The 22,123-nt window shown below is 38.8% G+C and overlaps 1 protein-coding gene across 1 annotated transcript; it reads left to right on the top strand.

Annotated features, from left to right (window-relative positions):
- The first annotated feature begins 16,558 nt into the window (after positions 1-16,558).
- LOC126080613 (olfactory receptor 1440-like) lies at positions 16,559-21,271 on the top strand. Its single transcript, XM_049891799.1, has 2 exons — positions 16,559-16,638; positions 20,323-21,271. The coding sequence occupies exons 1-2, from the start codon at positions 16,559-16,561 to the stop codon at positions 21,269-21,271; spliced, it is 1,029 nt and encodes a 342-aa protein (XP_049747756.1).
- The last annotated feature ends 852 nt before the right edge of the window (positions 21,272-22,123 follow it).

Here is a 22,123-nt window from a genome sequence, read left to right as displayed (position 1 = left end):
CCCTGGAGAAGGACATCATGCTTGGTAAAGTGAGGGTCAGTGAAAAAGAGGAAGACCGTCAAGGAGATGGATTGACACAGTGGTTGCAACAATGGCCTCAAACAGCAACAATTGTGAGGGTGGCGCTGGCCCGGGCAGTGTTTTGTTGTGTCGTGCATAGGGCCGCCATGAGTCGCAACCAACTCTAAGGCACCTAACAACAACAACGGCGACTAAGTTGTAGAAAAATAGAGAGAAACCAAGGCAGGTAACTCTTCTCCCCCGCCATTCTCCCCATATTACAAGAGCATACGAAAGCAAAACATTGAAGATCCCAGTTGGATGAATCTACATAACATGGCCTGGTGCAGAATAATAGACAAAATGCTGGGAGTTCCTGCCACTAGCCTTCCATTTTCTCCCTGTCTCCTAAATTTGAGAAATTGGTGTTCCCTTTTATGAGAGCATTCATATTATATTGTTACTCAGTTCAACTCTGGGCATACAGTTGTAGTGGGAATGCTTTATTTCTATAGATTCTATTTTTCACTATCTTATTTACTGGCTATATCTACAGTAGGCTAAGATTTTAAATAGAGTCACATTTTACAATGAAATGATTTCCTGAATTCATCAATTTCCTTTGAAACTATGGGAACCTGGCGATAATTAACATTTCAAAATTATTGAGACTTCTAACCCATAACCATGGTTTATCTCTCAATTTATTTAGGTATTTGCCATTTTCATAGAGGTTTATAAATTTCTCCATCTGAACATTTCTTGTCTTTTGTTCAGTTTATTCCTAAGTATGTTTTCAAATTGTGTCTTGCTACTAAAATTTCAAGACATTTTTGCAGAAGTTTAGAAGATAAATTGATTTTTGAACATTGAATCTTTTTGTGTATGTTGAGTTGGCTAAACTCTCATTAATTCAAATGATTTATCTGTACTTCCTTTTGGACTGTTTTCCGTAGACATTCAGATTATTGGTAATATGGATTAATTCTAGTAATTGTTCCATAGTTACTTCTGGTTTTCTACAAAGGTAATCAGATCCTCTTGAGGTAATGGAAATACTGTTTCTTCCATTCTTATCCTCAAAAATGGCAACTCTCATAGTTGTTGATGGCAGTGCAAAATGGTACAACATGGTGAATTGTATAGTATATGAGTTATACCTCAGTAAATCTGTTTAAAAATAGTGCAAAAGATGTGGGAAACATTTTGACAAAATCTTTTAAGGTTAAATGCATACTTAACATTAAAAAAAAAAAAGTTGCCATTGGACCCACTGAACCACAAACACATACACACACAAAACAAAAAACAGCTGTCATGGAGTCAACTGCTCTTGGATTGATTTCAACTCAGGGTGAGCCAGTGTTTGTCAGAGTAGAACTGTGCTCCACAGTGTTTTCGGTGGCTGTGATCCCTGGGGAGTAAATCACCAAGTCTTCTTCTCAGGTTTCTCTGGGTGAACTCAAACCGCCAACGTTTTGGTTAGTAGCTGAGAGTGTAACTGTTTGTGCCACCTGCAGGCTTCACATTTACCATTCAAAACCAAAACCAGACCTATTGCCATCCAGTCAATTCCGATTCATAGAGACCCTATAGGACAGAGTAGAACTGCCCCATCCTGTTTCCTAGGCTGAAATCTTTACTGGAACAAATCTCCAGGTCTTTTCTCGCAGAGCTACCAGTGGGTTCAAACTGCCATCCTTTAGATCAGTAGCCCAGAGCTTAGCCACTGCACCACCACAGCTCCTTCTTGAATGTTTACAGAATATTAAAGCCTTCTATTTCTGCTTGAGTTAGTTTTGGTAAGTTACACTTTCCTAGAAATTTGTACATCTTATTTAAATTGTAAAGTTCATTGACACGAAGTTGTGCAGAGTAGCCTCTTATTACTTTTGGGTGTCTCCAGGGTCTAGAGTTTATACCACCCCCCCACTCCTATTGATTTTTCTTGCTTGGTCTCACTAGATATGTCCATTTTTAGTCATTTCAAAGAGCCAATGTTTGACTTCCTTGTATCCTTTGTAAATTCTGCTTATTTGGTTTATTTACTGTTCTTTCCTACGATGGATGCTTGAATCATTAGTTTTCACTCTTTCTTCTTTTATATTCATTTAAGATCATCATTTCTCTCTAAGTTCATCTTTGGTTAAATCCACAAGATTTGATAAATAGTATTTTTCATTATACTCAAGTTATAAATATTTTCTAATTTCCCTATTAGTTTCTTCTTTGACTTCTGAATAGTTTAAAAATGTGTCATTAATTACGAGTGATGAGGTTTTTGTAATTACCAATTCATTATTGATTTCTAACTTAATCACACTGTAGTGACTCAGTTAGAAACCTTGGAAATTTATTAGGTGTTTCTTTCTAGACAATATGTCATCAATTTTGTCAAATGATTTGTATAAAACTGTTTATATTCTACAGGAGTTGAGAAAAGAATGTTTGGCATAGGCCAAATTTTGTAATTGTAGCATACCAACAACCTATATGTTTACTGAACATTTTTTCCATTTGATCTACCCATTACTGAGTAAAGTATCTTGAATTTTCTCAGGAGCTTGATGGCTTGACCTCCTTTTCTTGAAGTTGTCAATTTTTGCTTTAGGTATTTTGGGACTACACATGCATACAAGTTAAGAATTTTCATACCTTTTTAAAAACAATACAAGAAAGTCAGTCATTGGTTCTTTGAAATGAATTGCCCTAAAGTCTAATTATTGAATAAACATTTCTTCATACCAGGTTTTGTTTGGTTAGTATTTACCCAACATATATCCTTTCATACTTCCAAATTTTCTGTGTTTTTCATATGTCTGTTGAGAACACTGTCATAGCTGAATTTTTATTTTCTTCTTTACCTTAAAACTTTTTATTTTTAACTGGAGTATTTAGTTTGGTTGTATGTATTGTTCTTACTGACATAATTGAGGGTATTTCTACAATTTTCTTTCATGTTTCTGTTTTTTCCTGCCTTTTTTACAATTGTTTTTCCCATCTCCTTCTTACCTTCTTTTGGAATGACTGAATGTTTTTCTCATCCTTTGTGTTCCTTCTATTTTTTTTGAAACTGATCAAATCTTTTTGTACTCTTTCAGTAGTTAATCCTGAAGTACTAAGACATACACTTAATTTGTCAAGAGCTTAAGTTAGTACATATCTCCTACTCCTGAAAGACACAGAACATTTGCAATACTTTTCTTACAATCAAGTGGCCATCCTCACTTCCATGTTATTTTCTCATGTTTGAAAACTGTGTTTAATTGTTCCTCACAAGACTATATTACCTTTTGTTTTATACAGCCAATATTTATTTCTAAACATACTTCTTCATTTATTTGCTCTTCATTCTTCTTTGCATCTCAGACCTTCTACCTGGGATCCTTCTGCTTGAAATACAATGTTTAAAGTATTTTTAGTGAGGGCATGCTGGTAAAACAAAACAAATAAAGATAAGAGATGTATTTTTTGTCTAACTGATTTTTACTCCAATTCTTAAAAAGTATTTTCACACTTTACAAAGTTGACCACTTTAGCTACTCCTAACATTACTTAACATTTCAAAGATATCATTTCTGTGTCTTTTAGTTTCCAATGTTGTTGTTCAGAAGCTAACCTCAGTTTTCATTGTTAGTCCTTTGGAGATAATCTCTCTTTTCTCTCAGGATGCTGTTACTATTTTTTCTCTGTCTTTAATATTTTTTCTTTTGACTATGATGTGCTCTGCTTTATTTTTACTTAACCTGCTTGGCAATGAGGGTGCCTTGAATCTATGTCAAGTCTATTGTTGCAGCCATTGTGTCAATCTGTCTCACCGTGGGTCTCCTTGACCCTTGCTGGACCTTTACTTCACTAAATATAATGCCCTCCTCCAGCAATTAACCTCTCCCGATAACGTGTCCAAAGCAAGCAACTCACAATATTTGGTTGTGACCCATAAGGTTTTCATTGGTTGATTTTTGGTAGTAAATCATCAGGCCTTTCTTGGTAGTCTGGAAGGAGAGACTGGAAGGGCTGACTCATTAGGGGGAGAGCAAGTGGGAGTACAGAGTAAGGTGTATATAAACTTATATGTGACAGTCTGACTTGATCTGTAAACGTTCACTTGAAGCTCAATGAAAGTTAATTAAAAAAAAAAAAATACCAACCAAGGAAAGGAAGCTGGAAAAGAAAAAACGGTCCTGTTGTTTATCTCCTGATAGGATTCTGGTTTCCATAATCTTAGGCCAGACATCAGAGATGTTTTCAAGAGATTATTCCTGCTAAAAGGCATTGTGTGCATGTCATGCTTTGTGTTCACAATTGAAATCCAAGCCACAATTTGTGTTTATGCAGTAGGAACTTAAAGTCTGTTGAAAAACTGTCAACGCTGCAGCTTAGGAAATCTTGCTTCCAAAACTCCATACACCTGGATTAGAATCCAAGTTAATGCAGCTGAGAGGTGAAAGGGAAAATTCCTTTGATAGCCACCAAGTTGCAATTATTGGATAGAAAGTTATCAAGAGAAATAAGGTATGGGGTTGCAGGCCTAGATTTCAGCTAAGGTTGTAACTCAGAACTAACAACTCTTAGTGATCCCATTCAGACTTCACTCAGCTTCACCCTAAAGACAAAAGATGTCAGCTGTAAGTCTGCACTGGGGGTAGAGAAAGAGAACTGGGGGATGAGGGGTGGAGAACTCCTCAAGGGTCACTCATTTTGCTTGGTTGGATCCTTAGTGTTTTTATGGTTTGAGATTAAGATTTCTGAAGAGAATTAGAGCTTGAATTCAATGTCACAGCCAGAAGAAATGATTCATTAAATAAAATTCAAAATATTCTTACTTTTGAAAGCAAGATCCTCAGAGACCTGTGATATATCCGTTGATTCATAGCTACCTATCTCCGCAGAGGATCAGCGTCCTTCTATTCTGATCTTCACATTATCCACAGGATATAGATGTACAGCATACCTGTCCCTCTGTGGGAATTTCCCACAAATGACAAAACTGCAAAAATTCATTAATTAGCCATGACAAACCTTGGAAATAACGAAAGACTACTGGATCATACCATGTGTTTCTCTTTTTGTAACTACCTGTACTTAACATTTTTGTCTTGGTTTATATTTTTTTTAAAGTGCACTTTCTGTGATATAGTACTGAAAAGTTGCCTAAATCTCTTAATTCTATCATACACTATGTTCTGGGTTTCTAGGCTAGAACTTATTACCATGATTGGGAATAGACGGATTCTGGGATGTGGAGTAGTGAATCCTTTGTTCTAATAAGTTGTATTCTTCTTTGCTGTGTTAGCAGAAGTGGAAGGGGTTGGGTAGCTTCTAGGACTCTGGGCATAGGCTAAAGGGATCCTAACCTAGTGCTGATTACTGATTGTTACACTGTTTAGCACTGTACATCTCAATTTTATATTCTATAAACTGGAAATAATATCTATATCTCCTTTTGCAGAGGTACCCCAATATATTATTTTGGGTGAGTGAAGATAGAAAAATGGGGTTTATAACAGGTCCCTAAGTTTTCTATAAACAGGATTCTATAAAGAAAAACATACATCATGATTGGAGGAACACTCATTGACAACCTGCAGTTTGCAGATGACACAGCCTGGCTTGCAGAAAGCAAAGAGAACTTGAAGTACTTACAGATGAAGATCACAGAGCGCAGCCTTCAGTGTGGATTACGCCTCAACATAAGGAAAACAGAAACCATCACAACCATACCAATAAGCAACATCATGATAAATGAGGAAGAGATTGAGGTTGTCAAGGCTTTCATTTTTCTTGGAGCCACAGTCAATTGCCATGGAAGCAGCAGTCAAGAAATCAAAAGACACGTCACATTGGGCAAATCTACTGCAAAAGACCTCTTTAAAGTGCTGAAAAGCAAAGATGTCAGCTTGAAGACTCAGGTGCACCTAATGCAAGCCATGGTGTTTTCAGTCACCTTCTATGCATGTGAAAGCCAGTTAATGAATAAGGAAGATGGAAGAGGAATTGACGCTTTTGAACTGTGGTGTTGGAGAGGAATATTGATATACCGTGGACTGTCAAAGGAACGAATAAATCTGTCTTGGAAAAAATACAACCAGCATAGTCCTTAGAAGCAAGGATGGTGGGCTAAACCACAACAAAAATTGTGAGGATGGCGCGGGACCAGGCAATATTTTGTTCTATTGCACATAGGGTCGGTATGAGTAGGAACCAGCTTGATGGCATCTAAAAAGAGCAACACAATGCCTCACATGTGAAAGCTCAGCCATGTACTTGTGTTGGTGGTAGGAGTTCTAGAGAGGAAGAAGAGACACACAACTATTTTAAAGCACTGTGCTGGGGTCAAATTTGCTTCTATCCAACTGGGCAAAGTCAGCCAGAGGACCAAGCCGAGATTCTGTGAAAGGGCACTATCAAGGGCAAGGCTATTAAAGGAAGGGAAAAATCAGGGTCATTGATGCAATGAGTCTAATACAATTATTGTTCCCTCAAAATTCTCATAGAAATAACAAAAGGAGAATTTAAATATTACATATACCTATGCCTTTGGTGACGCAGTGGTCAAGAGCTATGCCTGCTAAACAAAAGGTCACCAGTTCAAATCCACCAGCAACTCCTTGGAAACTTATGGAGCAGTTCTACTGTGTCCTATAGAGTCGCTATGAGTCAGAATTGACTCGATGGCAATGGCTGTGGCTTTGGCTTTTATGTAGGTGCCCTGGTTACTCAGTGGTTAAGCACTCAGCTGCTAACCAGAAGGTCGGTCATTTGAACCCACCAGCCTTTAAGTGGGAGAAAGATGTAGCAGTCTGCCTCCATAAGGATTACAACCTTGGAAACCATCTGGGGCAATTCTGCTCTGTCATCCAGGGTTGTTACGACTTGGAAATGACTCTACAGAAATGGGTTAGTTTTTGGTTTTTCTGTTATATTTGGGACTCCCTGGGTGGTGCCATCTGTTGAGCACTGAAGCACTAATGGAAAAGTTGGTTGCTCAATCCCACCCAGAGGCACCTGGGAAGAAGAGCCTTGTGCTCTGCCTCTGAATACCCTATGGAGCAGTACTACTCTGCAACAGGTGGGGTCGCCAGGAGTCTGAACCAACTCCATGGCAAGCTAGCAAGAACAACATATCTATATAGCTCTGCTAAAATCCAGAGAAATAGGCCTCTTTCCAGGACAGAAACTTGGAGGGATTTCTGCAACATAGAGTGTATGTCAAAAGGAGATTTGGGAGTCAGGGCTGACAATCAATACACTATTTAATGCAAAAGAAACCCTCCTGTGGGGTGACAGGTAAAAGCATGGAGTAGTGAGGACACAGGTAAGAGTGAACACTGGTCATGTGGTGTGGTGCCTATGGATGCAAGTCCACGCATCACAGGGAGGAAGTTCCTGAAATTGGCACACCAAATGGGTTACCCAGGTGTTCACTCTCAGGGCTGCTGCAACTGAATCCCCAGGTTGTTGGTTATCCCACTTGGAGAAGGAGGTGATATCTTAGATAATTTTAGGCTGCTTGGATTTTTGGGAAGCTGACTATGGCAAGATTTAAAGCTTATGGGCTTTAGGTCCTCACATTCTCTGCTTAATCTGGTAGCCTAGGCACATACTCAGCAAAGAAAACCTTCATGACCACTCTGTGCATCCCAGTAGCACTTCTCCTTGGAGAATAAAATGCAAAGATCCCACAGATCCTTTGGGAATGAGCAAATGTGGAAACAGAATCTTGAACTCCCTTAAAACCAAACCCAGAGCTGTTGAGTCAATTCTGACTTATGGCAACTCCTGTGGTACAGGGTAGAATTGCTTCATAGAGATTTCTTGGCTGTAATCTTTATGGAAGCAGATTTCCAGGCCTTTCTTCCTTTAGGGGAGTGAATGAGCACAGATGTTTGCGCCAACCATGAGCCTTTCAAGTCTCTTGTCGTTAGTTGCTATCATGCGGAATCCAGTCCATGGTGACCCCATGTGTGAAGAGTAGACCTGCTCCACAGGATTTTCAAGGTGGTGGCTTTTGGAAGCAGATTACCAGGCCTGTCTTACAAGGTGCTTTTGGGTGGGTTCAAACCTCCAAACTTTAGGCTAGTAGCTGAGCGCTTAACCGTTTTGCTCCACTCAGGGATTCCTCTATTTTACCTAGCACAGCAGGAATGAACATATTATAAAAGTATAAATATAGAGGCGAAGCTAAGATGGCAGAATAGACAGCTGCTTCTGGGTAGCACTCTTTACAACAAAGACCTGAAAACACAAGTAAAAAGAGTATATTTATGACAAGCGAGGAGCCAGAGAATCAAAGGCAACCTTAGAAAATGAACCGAGGGGCAGGGGGAGGATGAGACAGTTCAGAAGCAGAGAGGAGTTACCAGACCTGAATCACGGGGAACCCTCAGGTATCATTCCCGGAGCTGCGGCAGTGGGCTACTAGTAGCGTTTGGCCACAGTTTCCTCAGGGAGAAGCAGCCAGCCACAAAGCCTACTCATACCTCCGGAACCAGAGAAGAACGGCGCTCTCAGCAATAGCTAAGTACTTCCGTATATTTTAATGTACCCCCCTCCCACCCCCAAGCCAGTTTCAGTGGCTGAATTCCCTGGCCCTGAGATAGGCCCTGTTGTGTGCCTACAGCCATCCTCCCGTCCTTGGAGAAGGTAAAAATTTGCGTTGGGAGAATAGATAATTTGCCAGCTCCACTAACCGAGGGAGCTCAGGACAGAAGCGGCTCCTGTCTAGGCATAAACGGTCTATGGCCTTTAAGTAACTTTTCCCCCTGTATGGACCTGTGTGGGCCCATTTCAGGAGAATAGGCCCTTGTCGACAGACTCCAACCATTTCAGCTGTGTGGCGGAAAGTTGGGTGTTTGATGTTTGTCATTGCTTTGCCTATTAAACAGTGTCCTTACCTATCCACATCAGTGGCCCAGGGACTGGTAGCTCCACTCAGGTCACCCAGCCACCTGCCACAGGGGTCCAAGGATAACTGGTACCTCCCAGTCCTTACAACCAAAAACATTGGATGCCCATGGTCCATCTGTAGAACCCCCTGACCTGTACACTCTAGGGAGCAGGGACACGCTTTCCTCAGAGACACATGGGAGACGATTCTCAGCCCCCTACCTTGTTCAGAGTCTGACCCACTGCTGCAACCAGATACCAGTACCTACACCAATCACCCCTGCCCCTCTAAGACTATAGGACAGAACTTGTACCACACACTTGATGATCAGCTAGCTGGACACCTGAACTGAATTCATACAAGAAAAGTGAAAGGACTCCTAGACTGATAAAACTGATTACTCCTCTAGCCATCTGGAGACAGGACGTCAGAGCTCCAAAGGCAAAAATAATCAAGCTAGCTCACTCAAGCAACCCATCTGGGAATATCAGAAGAAAACAAAGCAAGAAGCTACAACACAGTAAACAAACATAAATTAAACGAATACAATAACTTATACATGGCTAAGAGACAACAGTCAATATTAAGTCCCATAAAGAAAACATGCACCAAAATGAACTCAAAATGGATCAAAGACCTAAATATAAAATCTAAAACGATAAAGATCATGGAAGAAAAAATAGGGACAACTTTAGGAGCCCTAATACATGACATAAACAGCATACAAAACATTACTAACAATGCAGAAGAAAAACTAGATAACCAGGAGCTCCTAAAAATCAAACACCTATACTCATCCAAAGACTTCACCAAAAGAGTTAAAAGATTACCTAGAGACTGGGAAAAGGTTTTTGGCTATGATATTTCCAGTCAGCACCTGATCTCTAAAATCTACATGATACTGCAAAAACTCAACTACAAAAAGACAAATAACCTAATTATGAAATGGGCAAAAGATATGAACAGATATTTCACTAATGTAGACATTCGGGTAGCTAACAGATATATGAAGAAATGTACAAGATCATTAGCCATTAGAGAAATGCAAATCAAAACTACAATGAGATTTTATCTCACTCCAACAAGGCTGGCATTAATCCAAAAAACACAAAACCATAAATATTGGAGAGGCTATGGAGAGATTGGAACACTTATACACTACTAGTGGGAATTTAAAATGTTACAACCACTTTGGAAATTGATTTGGCGATTCCTAAAAAGCTAGAAATAGAACTACCGTATGATCCAGCAATCCCACTCCTTGAAATGTATCCTAGAGAAATAAGAGCCTTTACACGAACAGATATACCCATGTTCATTGCAGCATTGTTTACAATAACAAAAAGTTGGAAGCAACCAAGGTGCCCATCAACGGATGAATGGATAAATAAATTATGGTATAGTCACACAATGGAATACTAAGCATTGATAAAGAACAGTGATGAATCTGTGAAATATTTCATAACATGGAAGACTCTGGAAGGCATTATAGTAAGTGAAATTAGTCAGTTACAAAAGGACAAATATTGTATAAGACCACTGTTATGATAAGTACTCGAGAAATAGCTTAAAGAACTCCTTTAGGTGAAGGGAAAGACAACACAATACAGGCGAGGTCAGCACAACCTGACTAAACTAAAAGTAAAGAAGTTTCTTGAATAAACTGAATGCTTCGAAGTCCAGCGCAGCAGGGACGGGGGTTTGGGGACCATGATGTCAGGGGACATCTATGTCAATTGGCATAATACAGTCTATTAAGAAAACATTCTGCATCCCACTTTGGAGAGTGGTGTCTGGGGTCTTAAACACTAGCGAGTGACCATCTAAGATGAATCAATTGGTCTCAACCCACCTAGATCAAAGGAGAATGAAGAACACCAAGGACACAAGGTAATTATGAGCCCAAGAGACAGAAGGGGCCACATATATCAGAGACTACATCAGCCTGAGACCAGAAGAGCTAGATGGTGCGTGGCTACAACTAATGACTGCCCTGACAGGGAACACAACAGAGAACCCCTGAGGGAGCAGGAGAATAGTGGGATGCAGGCCCCGAATTCTCATAAAAAGACCAGACTTAATGGTCTGAGACTACAGGGACCCAGTTGGTCATGGCCCCCAGACCTTCTTTGGCCCAAGACAGGAATCTGCCCCAAAGCCAACTCTTCAAACAGGGATTGTACTGGACAATGGGTTGGAGAGGGATACTGGTGAGGAGTGAGCTTCTTGGATCAGGTGGACACTTGGGACTATGTTGGCATCTCCTCCCTGGAGTGGACCTGAGAGGGTAGAGGGTGTTAGCAAAATGGACATGAAAAGAGAGAGTGGAGGAAGAGAATGGGCTGTCTCATTAGGGGAAGAGCAATTGGGAGTGCGTAGCAAGGTGAACGTAAATTTTTGTGTAAGAGACTGACTTGATTTGTAAACTTTCACTTAAAGCACAATAAAAACTAAAAAGAAAAAAGTATAAAAGTATTCGATCATTGAGCTGTCCTGGTATTCATCCACTCTGACACTTATGCCAACAGTATTTAGTGGACACCTTCTAGTGTGCCAAGTGCCGAAAGAGAAAGATTGATAACACACACACCCTTCTTTAGAATCTCATGGTCTAGTAGTGGACATGATTTAAAAATAAATAATGTCAATGCAAAGTGTTACAATACAAAAATAAAAGGATATTCAAAGTACATGACTGTTTTAAAGCCTGCCTCTAATATCTAAGGTAGCAATTCACCATTATAGCCATATTGTCTTATATTCCCTGTACCAAAAAAAAAAAAAAAAAAGTTGCCATCAAGGTGATTCCAACTCATAGCAACCGTATAGGATGGACGGGAAGAGAAATGTGATCCAACCAAATGTGGAAATTATTGAACAATGTCATTAATATCACATACAAGTATAATGCTTCTGAAGATCATTCAAAAAACGGTTGCAGGAGAATATCGACAGGGGAATGCCAGAAGCTCAAGCCGGATTCAGAAGAGGGCATGCAATAAGGGCTATCATTGCTGTAGTGAGATGGGTCCTGGCTGACAGCAGAGAAGGCCAGAAAGATGTTTAGCTGTGTTTTATTGACTATGTAAACGCATTCAACTGTGTGGATCATAACACATATGGATAACATTGCAAAGAATGGGAATTCCAGAACACTTAACGGTGCTCATGAGGAACCTGGACATAGACAAAGAGGCAGTCTTTTGAAAGAACAAAGGGATACTGCATGGTTAAAAGTCAGGAAAGGTGTGCATCAGTATTGTATCCTTTAACTTTCTTGTTCAATTCGTATGCTGAGCAAAAAGTCCTAGAAGCTGGACTGTATGAAGCTGAGCAAATAATCTGAGAAGCTGGACTATATGAAGAAGAGCTCGGCTTCAGGATTAATAATCCACGGCATGCAAACGACACAACCTTGTTTGCTGAAAGTGAAAAGGACTCGAAGCACTTACTGATAAAGATCAAAGATCATAGCCTTCAATATAGACTGCACCTCAACATAAAGAAAACCAAAACCCTCATAACTGGATCAATAATAAGCAACATCATGATAAACAGAGGAAATATTGATATTATCAAGGATTTCCTTTTGCTTGGATTCACAATCAATGCCCAAGAAAGCAGCAGTCAAGAAACCAAAGACACATTGCATTAGGGCAAAAGTGCTGCAAAAGACCTCTTTAAAGTGTTAAAAAGCAAAGATGTCCCTTTGAGGACTAAGGTGCACTTGACTGACCCAAGCTGTGGTATTTTCAATTGCCTCATGTGCATCTGAAAACTGGACAATGAATAAGGAAGACCAAAGAAGAACTGACACCTTTGAATTACGGTGTTGGTAAAGAATACTGAATATACTAAGGACTTCTAGAAGAACGAACAAATCTGCCTTGGAAGAAGTACAGTCAGAATGCTCCTTAGAAGTGAGGATGGTGAGACCTCATCTCACGTACTTTGAACATGTTATCAGGAGGGACCGATCCTTTGAGAAGGACATCATGCTTGGTAAAGTGGAGGGTCAGCTAAAGAGAGGAAGACCCTCAACGAGATGGACTGACACAGTGAGCACACAAAGAACAGTGTTTCATTCTGTTGTACATGGAGTAGCTATGAGTCAGAACCAACTTGATGATGCCTAAGAACAACAACGACAGGACAGAGTAGAAGTGCACTAGGGGATTTCCAAGGTGATAATCTTTATGGAAGCAGACTCCCATATCTTTTTCTCATTGAGTGGGTAGTGGGCTCAGAGCGGGGACCATTCGGTTAGCAGCCAAAACAAATGCTTAATCACTGTGCCAACAGGGCTTCTAGTAATGCTTATATATAAACACTTAATATATGATAAATGAGTTATCAGAAATCATTAAAAACCAAATTGTTTTATAGATTAGACGGCACAACCAAAAAACCCTTTCCCATCGAGTTGATTCCAACTCATAGTGGCCCTATAAGACAGAATAGAGCTTCCCCATAAAGTTTCCAAGGAGCGCCTGGTGAATTCAAACTGCTATCTTTTAAAATTTTCACTCTCCACACCATAAATTAAATTTTGGATTGTTTGAGGAGTTAACATATGACCCCTGTTGCCATCGAATTGATTCTGACTTATAGCGACCCTATAGGACAGAGTAGAGCTGCCCCATAGAGTTTTCAAGGAGCGCCTGGTGGATTCAAACTGCTGACCTTTTGGTTAGCAGACACAACTCCTACCCACTATGCCAACAGGGTTTCCTAAAACATGTCGAGCCTAAAAAAAAAAAAGAAAAAGTAAAAGTAAAAGTAGGTAAATTTTTTTTTTTTTTTCTGAATTGGGAAGAACACTGTTTAAAATAAATGGGAAAAAATTACAGCAGAATGAGTCCCTGTAAAAAAATGAAATTTTCTTAATGTTAACAAGTTTTGAATGAAATGAAAATGGGAAACTAGGAAAATGAACTTGCAATAATACAGCAAAGCTCCTCTCCAGAAGTTTATTTTATGCAGTTTCTGAAGTATGAAACATTGACTTCAAATTTATTTTTCACAGCAATCACTTAGATTCCACTTAAATCCAGCAGATGTGAATTGGTCAAAGTAAACACTATATACCCATTAATACTACAATTTATGATAATGTGTATGAGTCATTTAAATAAAATGTATGATAACATGTTGAGTGAAATAAGTACATTACAATATTCCATGTGTAACAGAAAAGACTAAAAAAAATCATAATGAAAAGTTTTAAATGAAGTTGGTATCTAATAAATTAGAATCAATATTCTAGTGATTGTTTGGTCTAAAAAAAAGTATTCTAGACTTGAAAGAGCCGTAAAGTGAAAATACAATCAGCTAGGGAAAACTCCCACATTTCTGCTGCCATCAGACTAGAGAACAGTTTACCCTGAGAGGTTAATTACCTATCCTCTCTGCAACTTGATCCTAAGGAGCCATTTAATTGAATCCCAGGTGGAAGCCCCTCCCTTATCGTGGACGGACAGATTACATCCTCAAAGCAGAGCCTGGAGGAGCCAGATTCCCATAGAAATGTGCCTTTAGAAGACAATTGCGAGTAAGTAATCAACGAATTTCCCAGGGATCTGGGGCACCTCAAGAGTCAGGGCCTGGAGGGGGAGTGCATGGTGCTGGATTTCCCAGAGTCCAATGGACTAAACAAACACCAGTGGCCCATCTTCCTCACAAAATCTGGATGGCCTTGTGGTCATCGGTAGCATGGGGTAGCATAGTAACGTTGGCATTCTATGACCTGGCTGCCATATTGGGACCCTCCTTCCTCCACACTGCCATGTCTTCCCAGCATCTTTGTATTTACAGGCTGTCTTTTCTATCTGTGCCTCAGGTATGCTCAGATCTCAGGTCCTTTCTCCTGGGAAGTTACATGTTTTCCCTCAATGGAGAGTTATAACAAAAACAAAAATATGCAGCTAAGTGAATGATATCTTGAATTTAGGAATTTGCCATGGTATGAAGGGAAGTTTGCTGTGATTCCTTTTACCTTTCTCCCCATGCCCTTGTCATGTTCTAAAACAACTGTATTTCCCAACAGCTGTGTTTATTAAATAATAATTTATACTTACTGTAATCAAAGCAATAGTTTAGAGTTTCCGTTTGCTTACCATAGTGTTGGATAGCAAGAATTTTGGAGTTTCCTGGCCTTGGTCCAAAATCTCTGCACTGCCATTCACTAACTGGTTGAACTTAGACAAGTTATTTAGCCTGCTGGTGCCTCAGTTTCCCCATCTGTAAACTGAGGAAAATAAAGCCAATAGAGAATAGATGAGAAGATGTATGTGAATTGTTGAGAACTGTGCCTGGCATGAAAAGTAAGTGGTCAATGAACAGAAATTATTTCAATTAATAACAGGTAACACAGAAACTTAATATAATTCTAGCAAGCAAAGAAACTTTACATTTTCATTGTCCTAAATTAAAATACAATCTCATTTAGTACTAGGAATACTGAGAATGGCTCTGCATTCCTACCCTCCAATAGTTGTTGTTAGTTACCATCAAGTCGGTTCTGACTCCCGGCGACCTTATATGTTACAGAGTAGAACTGCTCCATAGGGTTTTCTTGGCTGTAATCTTTAGGGAAGCAGATCGCCAGGTCTTTCTTCTGTGGTGATTTCAAACAGCCAACCTTTAGGTTAGCAATCAAGTACAAACTGCTCATGCCGCCTAAGCATTTCAGGCATGTTCAGAAATGACTGAGGTAAGAAGTGGCTTACTGTACCTTTTACTGTCCTTTTAGTTCTTACTCCTTCAGAAGTCACGTTGCTATTGTAGTTGGAAAAATTCTTTCGAGCTTCTGATTTGACAACGTAAGCCACCTCTCTCCATGCACTTAGCACTCTCGGGGAACTGGTCACTTCTTGGTCAATCACCATTTCTTAAGATATCTGCTCTGCGAAATTAACTTTCTTATTCAACCAGCCACTCATATCACCCCTACCTCCTAATTGTTTAGAGCATGAAGCAGAATCAGATAAAGTGACTGTTTCAATAACATTTGTTTCTACTCTAAGAGAAAACCTTTAAGAGAAAAGTCTTTAAAAAGTAATTTTAATTATCATTAACTATAATTACAAGAATCCATGATCTCAATTTTAAACAAGACTAACATAGTAACATATAATACCCTTTACCATGGCTTTCTAAAACACGCTGCAGCATCTAGTTGAAAAGTGAAATGGCTTAGTCAATTAAAAACTTAGCCTACAGTGATATCAAATATGTGACATGTTTGATTTGTTTTTCCTGAATAGACCAATTGTCTCAAGTTTTTAGAAAAGCACCTTCACAGTTTTAGTGTTTTCATCAACCCTATTCACCTTTTGAAAAGTACTACAGAATTTTTTGATTGGCAGCATTTAGATCTGGGTGGATTCCTAGAGAGAACAAGTTTCCTAGCTCACATAATGATAGTAGAAGTGAGAGTTGAAATGAAATCTCTGTGCACGGACACATGAGATTTTTCATATCCACATTGATCCTTAACTTGGCCATGTGACTTGCTTTGGTAAATAAAACATCATGATGCAGTAGAGACCTGATAAGCATTTGCCATTGGGGCTTGCTCTCTTGGAACTCAGAGATAACCACCCTTAGAGGAATCCTGGATAACAGGCCATGTAGATAGAAAATGCCAGCCACCGCAGTTGGGGAGCAATGCATGTGACTGAAGTCATCCTGGACCACCCAGCCTCCATTGATCTACCAGCATGCTGCAGTCAGATGAGGGATCCTAGGTGAGACCAGCATAGCAACTGTCTGGTTAACCGACGTAATTATGAGAACTGACAAATAGTTGTTTCAAGTCACTAAGTTTGAGATGGTTTGTTATGCAGCAATAGGTAACTGATACAATAGGTGTTAAATAAATATTCAAAAAATATCTATTTTTGCCTAACAGCACAGCTTGAAGTTTAAGGAGGAAACACATAAAACGAAGAGAGCAGTGAGATTCTCACTGCACTAGAATAGTAGACATGTGCAGTGAGTGAGAGCATCCACAAAGGAGCTCCTGACTCATAGCAAAGACTTCTCAGAGTAAGCAAGGTATGCTTCCCTTTATATATTGCGTGTCCCCCCTTCATATCAAATCACCTATTTTCTTTGCCCTCCTTTCTGAAGATGTACAAAGAACAATAACAATGTTTTTTTATTGTTTCATCTTTCTTCTTCTGTTTCCCAAATACTGGTTTTGTTTCATTGGTGCCTTGCAGGTGTCTGAGAGTCAACCAGCATCACACATTCACTGAGCAACAGAGAACACTGTTGTGTGTAATTTTCTGTGCCTCAAAATGGTGAATTAATTTGAGCTTTATTACGAGAGAGGAATAAATGGAGAGCATTTAGCCAATGGGATATAAGGCTTTATTTAGGAAATACAGCATTCTCTTACATTAACTTGGAACGATAGAAAGCAAGAAAAGGAGGATCGTCATTTGTTTCTCAAAAGAGTGTTAAACTGCCCTTGGTACCTTGTACTGTCCCCTTGGGTTGTAATCATGTGAATAATGATTTACAGCTCATTGTTACCTTCTGTTCTCCAAAAGCTTAGAAATGGTCCTTTCCATGTTGGGCAATTGCTCACCTGCCTTTACTTCCAAATTCGAAATGAACTTTTCCATAAATTGTGTTTTTGTTTGGGGTTCTAAAAACATTGTATCTGCAGAGAGTCCCTGTAGTAAAAAGAATTCTCAAAGAACATTGAGTTTCCTCCTAGAGGCTCAGTAAGCTTCCTGCTCTTGATTCCTTCCCGTTGACGTCACAGGTGATCAGATCGCACTAGTGTTGCTTGACCAGTTGACCCATTTCACATGCTTGAAGGAAAGTCGGGAAGTAGTGTTTATTCCACAGTACTGAGTTTCTTATTTTTAATCAGAGCCAGTGATTTGGTTGTTATGTCTTTGGTCTTGGATGGACAATGGAAAGTGAAAACAAACAACAAAAAGAAACTTGAAATAAGAATAACTTCAGGCACAGCAGGAAGTATGCTCTCTGTGGACTTTTCCACTTATGTCACCTGTCTCTGCCATCCCAAAATCAAACCCGTTGCCATCGAGTTGATTCTGACTCATGGTGACCCCACGAGTTTATTGTCATTAAATCATCACCAATCATCATCATCTAAACATTTTCATTTCATATCTCTTGTTTATCAGTGAATTAGAAAAAGCATGTTTTGTGAATTAAACTTTTTTCTTTCTTTGAAATGTGATTAATAATACTAAACACCAAAACATCAATGATACTAAAGAGCAAAAACCAAATCAATTTCACAGAAAGCATCTTTTTTATATAATTTTATTTATTCTGTTGGTGTTGATGTTGAGAATACACACAGCAAAACATACATTAATACAACAGTTTCAAAGCATTGTCTCAAATCTCAAAATAAGCTTATGGTTTGATGAGTTTAAGACATATGTATCCAAGAAGACACCTGACAAACCATGCCACAGAATACCACAGCAACTAGTATTTTTAGAAGAACTCTTTGTCCCATTTCTTGAAATAAAAATCTATGATAAATTCAAGCATTTATGTCTTTCTCTACTGAAAGTGTTCTGAGCACATGGAACATATGATTCAGGTCTTAGTGTGGGAACATTGTCTGGATCTTGCTGTGGTCATGTCAGGGACATGGACAGATGGTATTGAGTCATACAATTTCCCTTTCCCTGTAATTAGATAATCCTCTTCCTGGGGCGTTGAAATCACATTAATAGTGTCTTATAATGTTGAATCATTCTTACTCCAATGTGCTTGTCTACCATTATTACTGCTCCCTTAAACATAAAATAAAAATCCCTGTGATATAAGGAAAACAGTTATAATGACTTCATTTTACAGATGAGGAAACTGAAAGTACGGGGAAGTCACAGCAATGTAAGGACAGAGCTGGGAACCTAAAATCTATGCCATCAGACCCAGCTGTTTCAGACAAGTCTGATTATTTTCTTAACATGATAAAAGCTGTTTTGAATATTATTATGTTTGTAAAAATTTTAGTATCACCTCTTCTACAGCCTCACTTAACAACTTCACCAAAGAGAAACTTTTATCTATTATTTCTTTCCAAATTAATATAAAAATGAAAGACAATAAAATTCTATTTGATTGACCTTGATGAGTTCATTATAAAGATTTTCTGGAGGCATAATTATGAGGACCATCCAAAGATCTGAGTGGAAAAATGAGGGGAGATTATTCTTACTGGCTACCAAAATGTTCTATTATTTCTTCATAAAATAGGATGAAAAACAGTTATTAAAATATGGTACAGGACTGGACATATGGCATATGGAATTAAGGATTCAAAAAATAGAACAGAATAGGGAATCAATAAACAATAGCACTTACATCATAACAATGACTTTAATCAATGAAGAAATCATTCAGTTAGTTCTGCTGAGACAAATGGATATCAGTTTGGGAAAACAAAGCCAAAAAATACCTCAAATTTATTCTTCACATTATGCCCTGAAATGTCTGGGACATTTTAAATGTAACTATGAAAGTACAAAAAAACTTTAAAAGTGTGTAAGAAAAAGTTGTGTCAAAAACTCTTTTTCAGAATCATAAAAATCACAGAAAATTGACTACCTAAAGGAATCTAAGGACATCTTGCTTGGTAAAGTAGAGGGTCAGCGAAAAAGAGTGGGGCCCTCAACAATATGGATTGACACCGTGGCTGCAACAACGAGCTCAAGCACAGCAACAATTGTGAGGATAGCGCAGGACAGGGCAGTGTTTTGTTCTGTTGTGCATAGTGTTCCTATGAGTCAGAACTGACTTGATGGCACCTAAGAACAACAACAACAAAACAGTACATACAGAAATATACTACATTAATATCATTGATGATTAACAGTAAATTTGGAAATGTGTCAGCAAAATGTTTGAAGGACAAAGAATTAAGATCCTTGATATATAAAGAACTCCTATGAATCGATGATGAACAATTTTCTAGACAAATGACCAAAAGATATAGATGAGCAAATCACTAAAATAAGTGCAAATTAAAATTAATGGAATAATGTTTTTTATCTGTAAGATTGTCAAAGATTCAAAATAAACAATTCTGGACAGTATTAATAAAAGGGTGGCAGGAGTATTGCTATGAAATCTTGATACTAGTGTAAATTGGTACAAACTTTTAGACAGTGATTTAGCAATGTGTGTGTGTATGTTTATAGAAAAAAAAATTGAAAATACAGCCCAAACTATTAAGAGTAATAGGTAGATGTGTTCTAGAGTTAGTTAAAATGTTTTTTATAATTTTTTATGTTGTTAAAAAATTCTCTTGACTATGGGTCAAGTAAGTTACATAATATTAAAATAAAAACCAAAACTATTGTCATCGAGTTGATTCTGAATGTTAAAACAGTCAATCATTAATGTGAGGACCTCTCTGCAGAGTAAAGAAACTTCAAGACAGTGGCTGGAGGAAGGAACAATACAGCAGTCACCAACTTCATCCTCTTGGGATTCTCAGATTTTCCTAAATTCAAAATTGCCCTCTTTGTAGTATTCCTTGGGATATACCTCTTGACAATGGCCTGGAACTTGGGTCTTATCACCTTCATCAAGATGGACTCCCATCTGCACACACCCATGTATTTCTTCCTCAGCAAACTAGCCTTCTTCGATATATGCTATGTTTCCTCCACAGCCCCCAAGATGCTCTCAGACTTCTTCCAGGAGCAGAAATCCATCTCCTTTATGGGGTGCATCATGCAGTACTTCTTCTGCTCTAGCTTTGGTCTGACTGAGTGCTGCCTTCTGACAGCCATGGCTTATGATCGATATGCTGCCATTTGCAGGCCTCTACTTTACACAACCATCATGTCCCCTACCTTCTGTCTGAAGATAGTCGTGGGATCTTGCCTAACTGGATTCTCTGGCTCATTTATCCAACTGTGTGCCTTACTTCAGCTCCATTTCTGTGGTCCAAATGTCATTAACCATTTCTTCTGTGACCTGCCCCAACTGATGACCCTGTCTTGCTCTGATACCTATTTCTTAGAAGTTATCGTTTCTGTGCTCACAGTGATCTTTGCACTGACTTCTGTGTTGGTAATCATGATTTCATATGGTTATCTTGTTGTCACCATTATGAAGATCACTTCAGCTGAAGGCAGGTCCAAGGCTTTCAACACCTGTGCTTCTCACCTGACAGCAGTGACCCTCTTCTATGGCTCAAGCACCTTTGTCTATTTATGGCCCAGCTCTGGTGATTCTCTTAGCCAAAGTAAGCTTGCTTCTATTTTATACACTGTACTGATTCCCATGTTAAATCCTTTGGTCTATAGTCTCAGAAACAAGGAAATCAAAGATGCCCTAAACAGATGGAAGAAGAGAATTTTCTCCTGACATTATTGTTTTACAAGGTTTGCCTATATTATTCCAGGATAAGTGATACAAAATATGGATATAGGTTTTAAATAGATATACTTTGGTATCACTTCAAGATTGGTGGAAAATACTATTTGAGTCTGGCTAGACTTTCATCTATTTATCAGTAGTAATTACTGGTGTTTCTTAATGGGAATCTTAAGGCAGAATGTTCCTTTTCATCCTAATTTTTTTAAATAATCATGTTTGTGTTTTTGGTGAAAGTTTAGGCAGGAAATTCCCGTCACTTTTGATAATTTCTACACAGATTCTTCAGTGATATTTTTCACGATGTGTCAACTATCTATTTATGTTCTCATTGTTCCATGTCCAGTACTCTAGTTTCCCTGCTCCCTTATCTTCTCACCTTTATTTTAGTCTCTTGGCATTATTGATTATGGGGTGCCCTTAGGATTCAGGACAAAAACATACAAAAATGAAACTTATTAGCCTGTAGTAGGCTGTGTGTCTGTGTATCAGTATCTGCTTCCCCTCCCCACCCTAGAGGAGGATTATGCTTCTTCATCCCTTTGAACTGATGGTGGAATGTGGGAGTTTTTCTGGCAAATGAAACATGTTTGGGCATGACATATGTCACTTCCAGGCAGAGGCTTTATATATGTCTTTTCCTGCTTAGTTATCTCCCAGTGCTCCCATTACTGGATGACACAGGGTAAGGTTACCCTCAACTGACCCAAGATGGATATGTAGTGTTATCAAGAAATAAAACTTTATTTTGAATTGGTGATCAAGACAGCATATCTCAGCCTATGGTAACTACTATGGAAATTTGTACAGATAGTGGTGAGCTATTGTTTACACAATTGAACC

Source organism: Elephas maximus, chromosome 7 (assembly GCF_024166365.1).
Source record: "Elephas maximus indicus isolate mEleMax1 chromosome 7, mEleMax1 primary haplotype, whole genome shotgun sequence".
Taxonomy (NCBI): Eukaryota; Metazoa; Chordata; class Mammalia; order Proboscidea; family Elephantidae; genus Elephas; species Elephas maximus.
This window is presented reverse-complemented; position numbering and strand designations above follow the sequence as displayed.

Excerpts from the sequence above, each read along its gene's own strand:
- LOC126080613 (XM_049891799.1), top strand. The coding sequence starts at position 16,559 with ATGCATGTGACTGAAGTCATCCTGGACCACCCAGCCTCCATTGATCTA. Across the intron at positions 16,639-20,322 it reads AGTCAGATGAGGGATCCTAG|AAACTTCAAGACAGTGGCTG; the intron begins GTGAGACCAGCA and ends TGCAGAGTAAAG.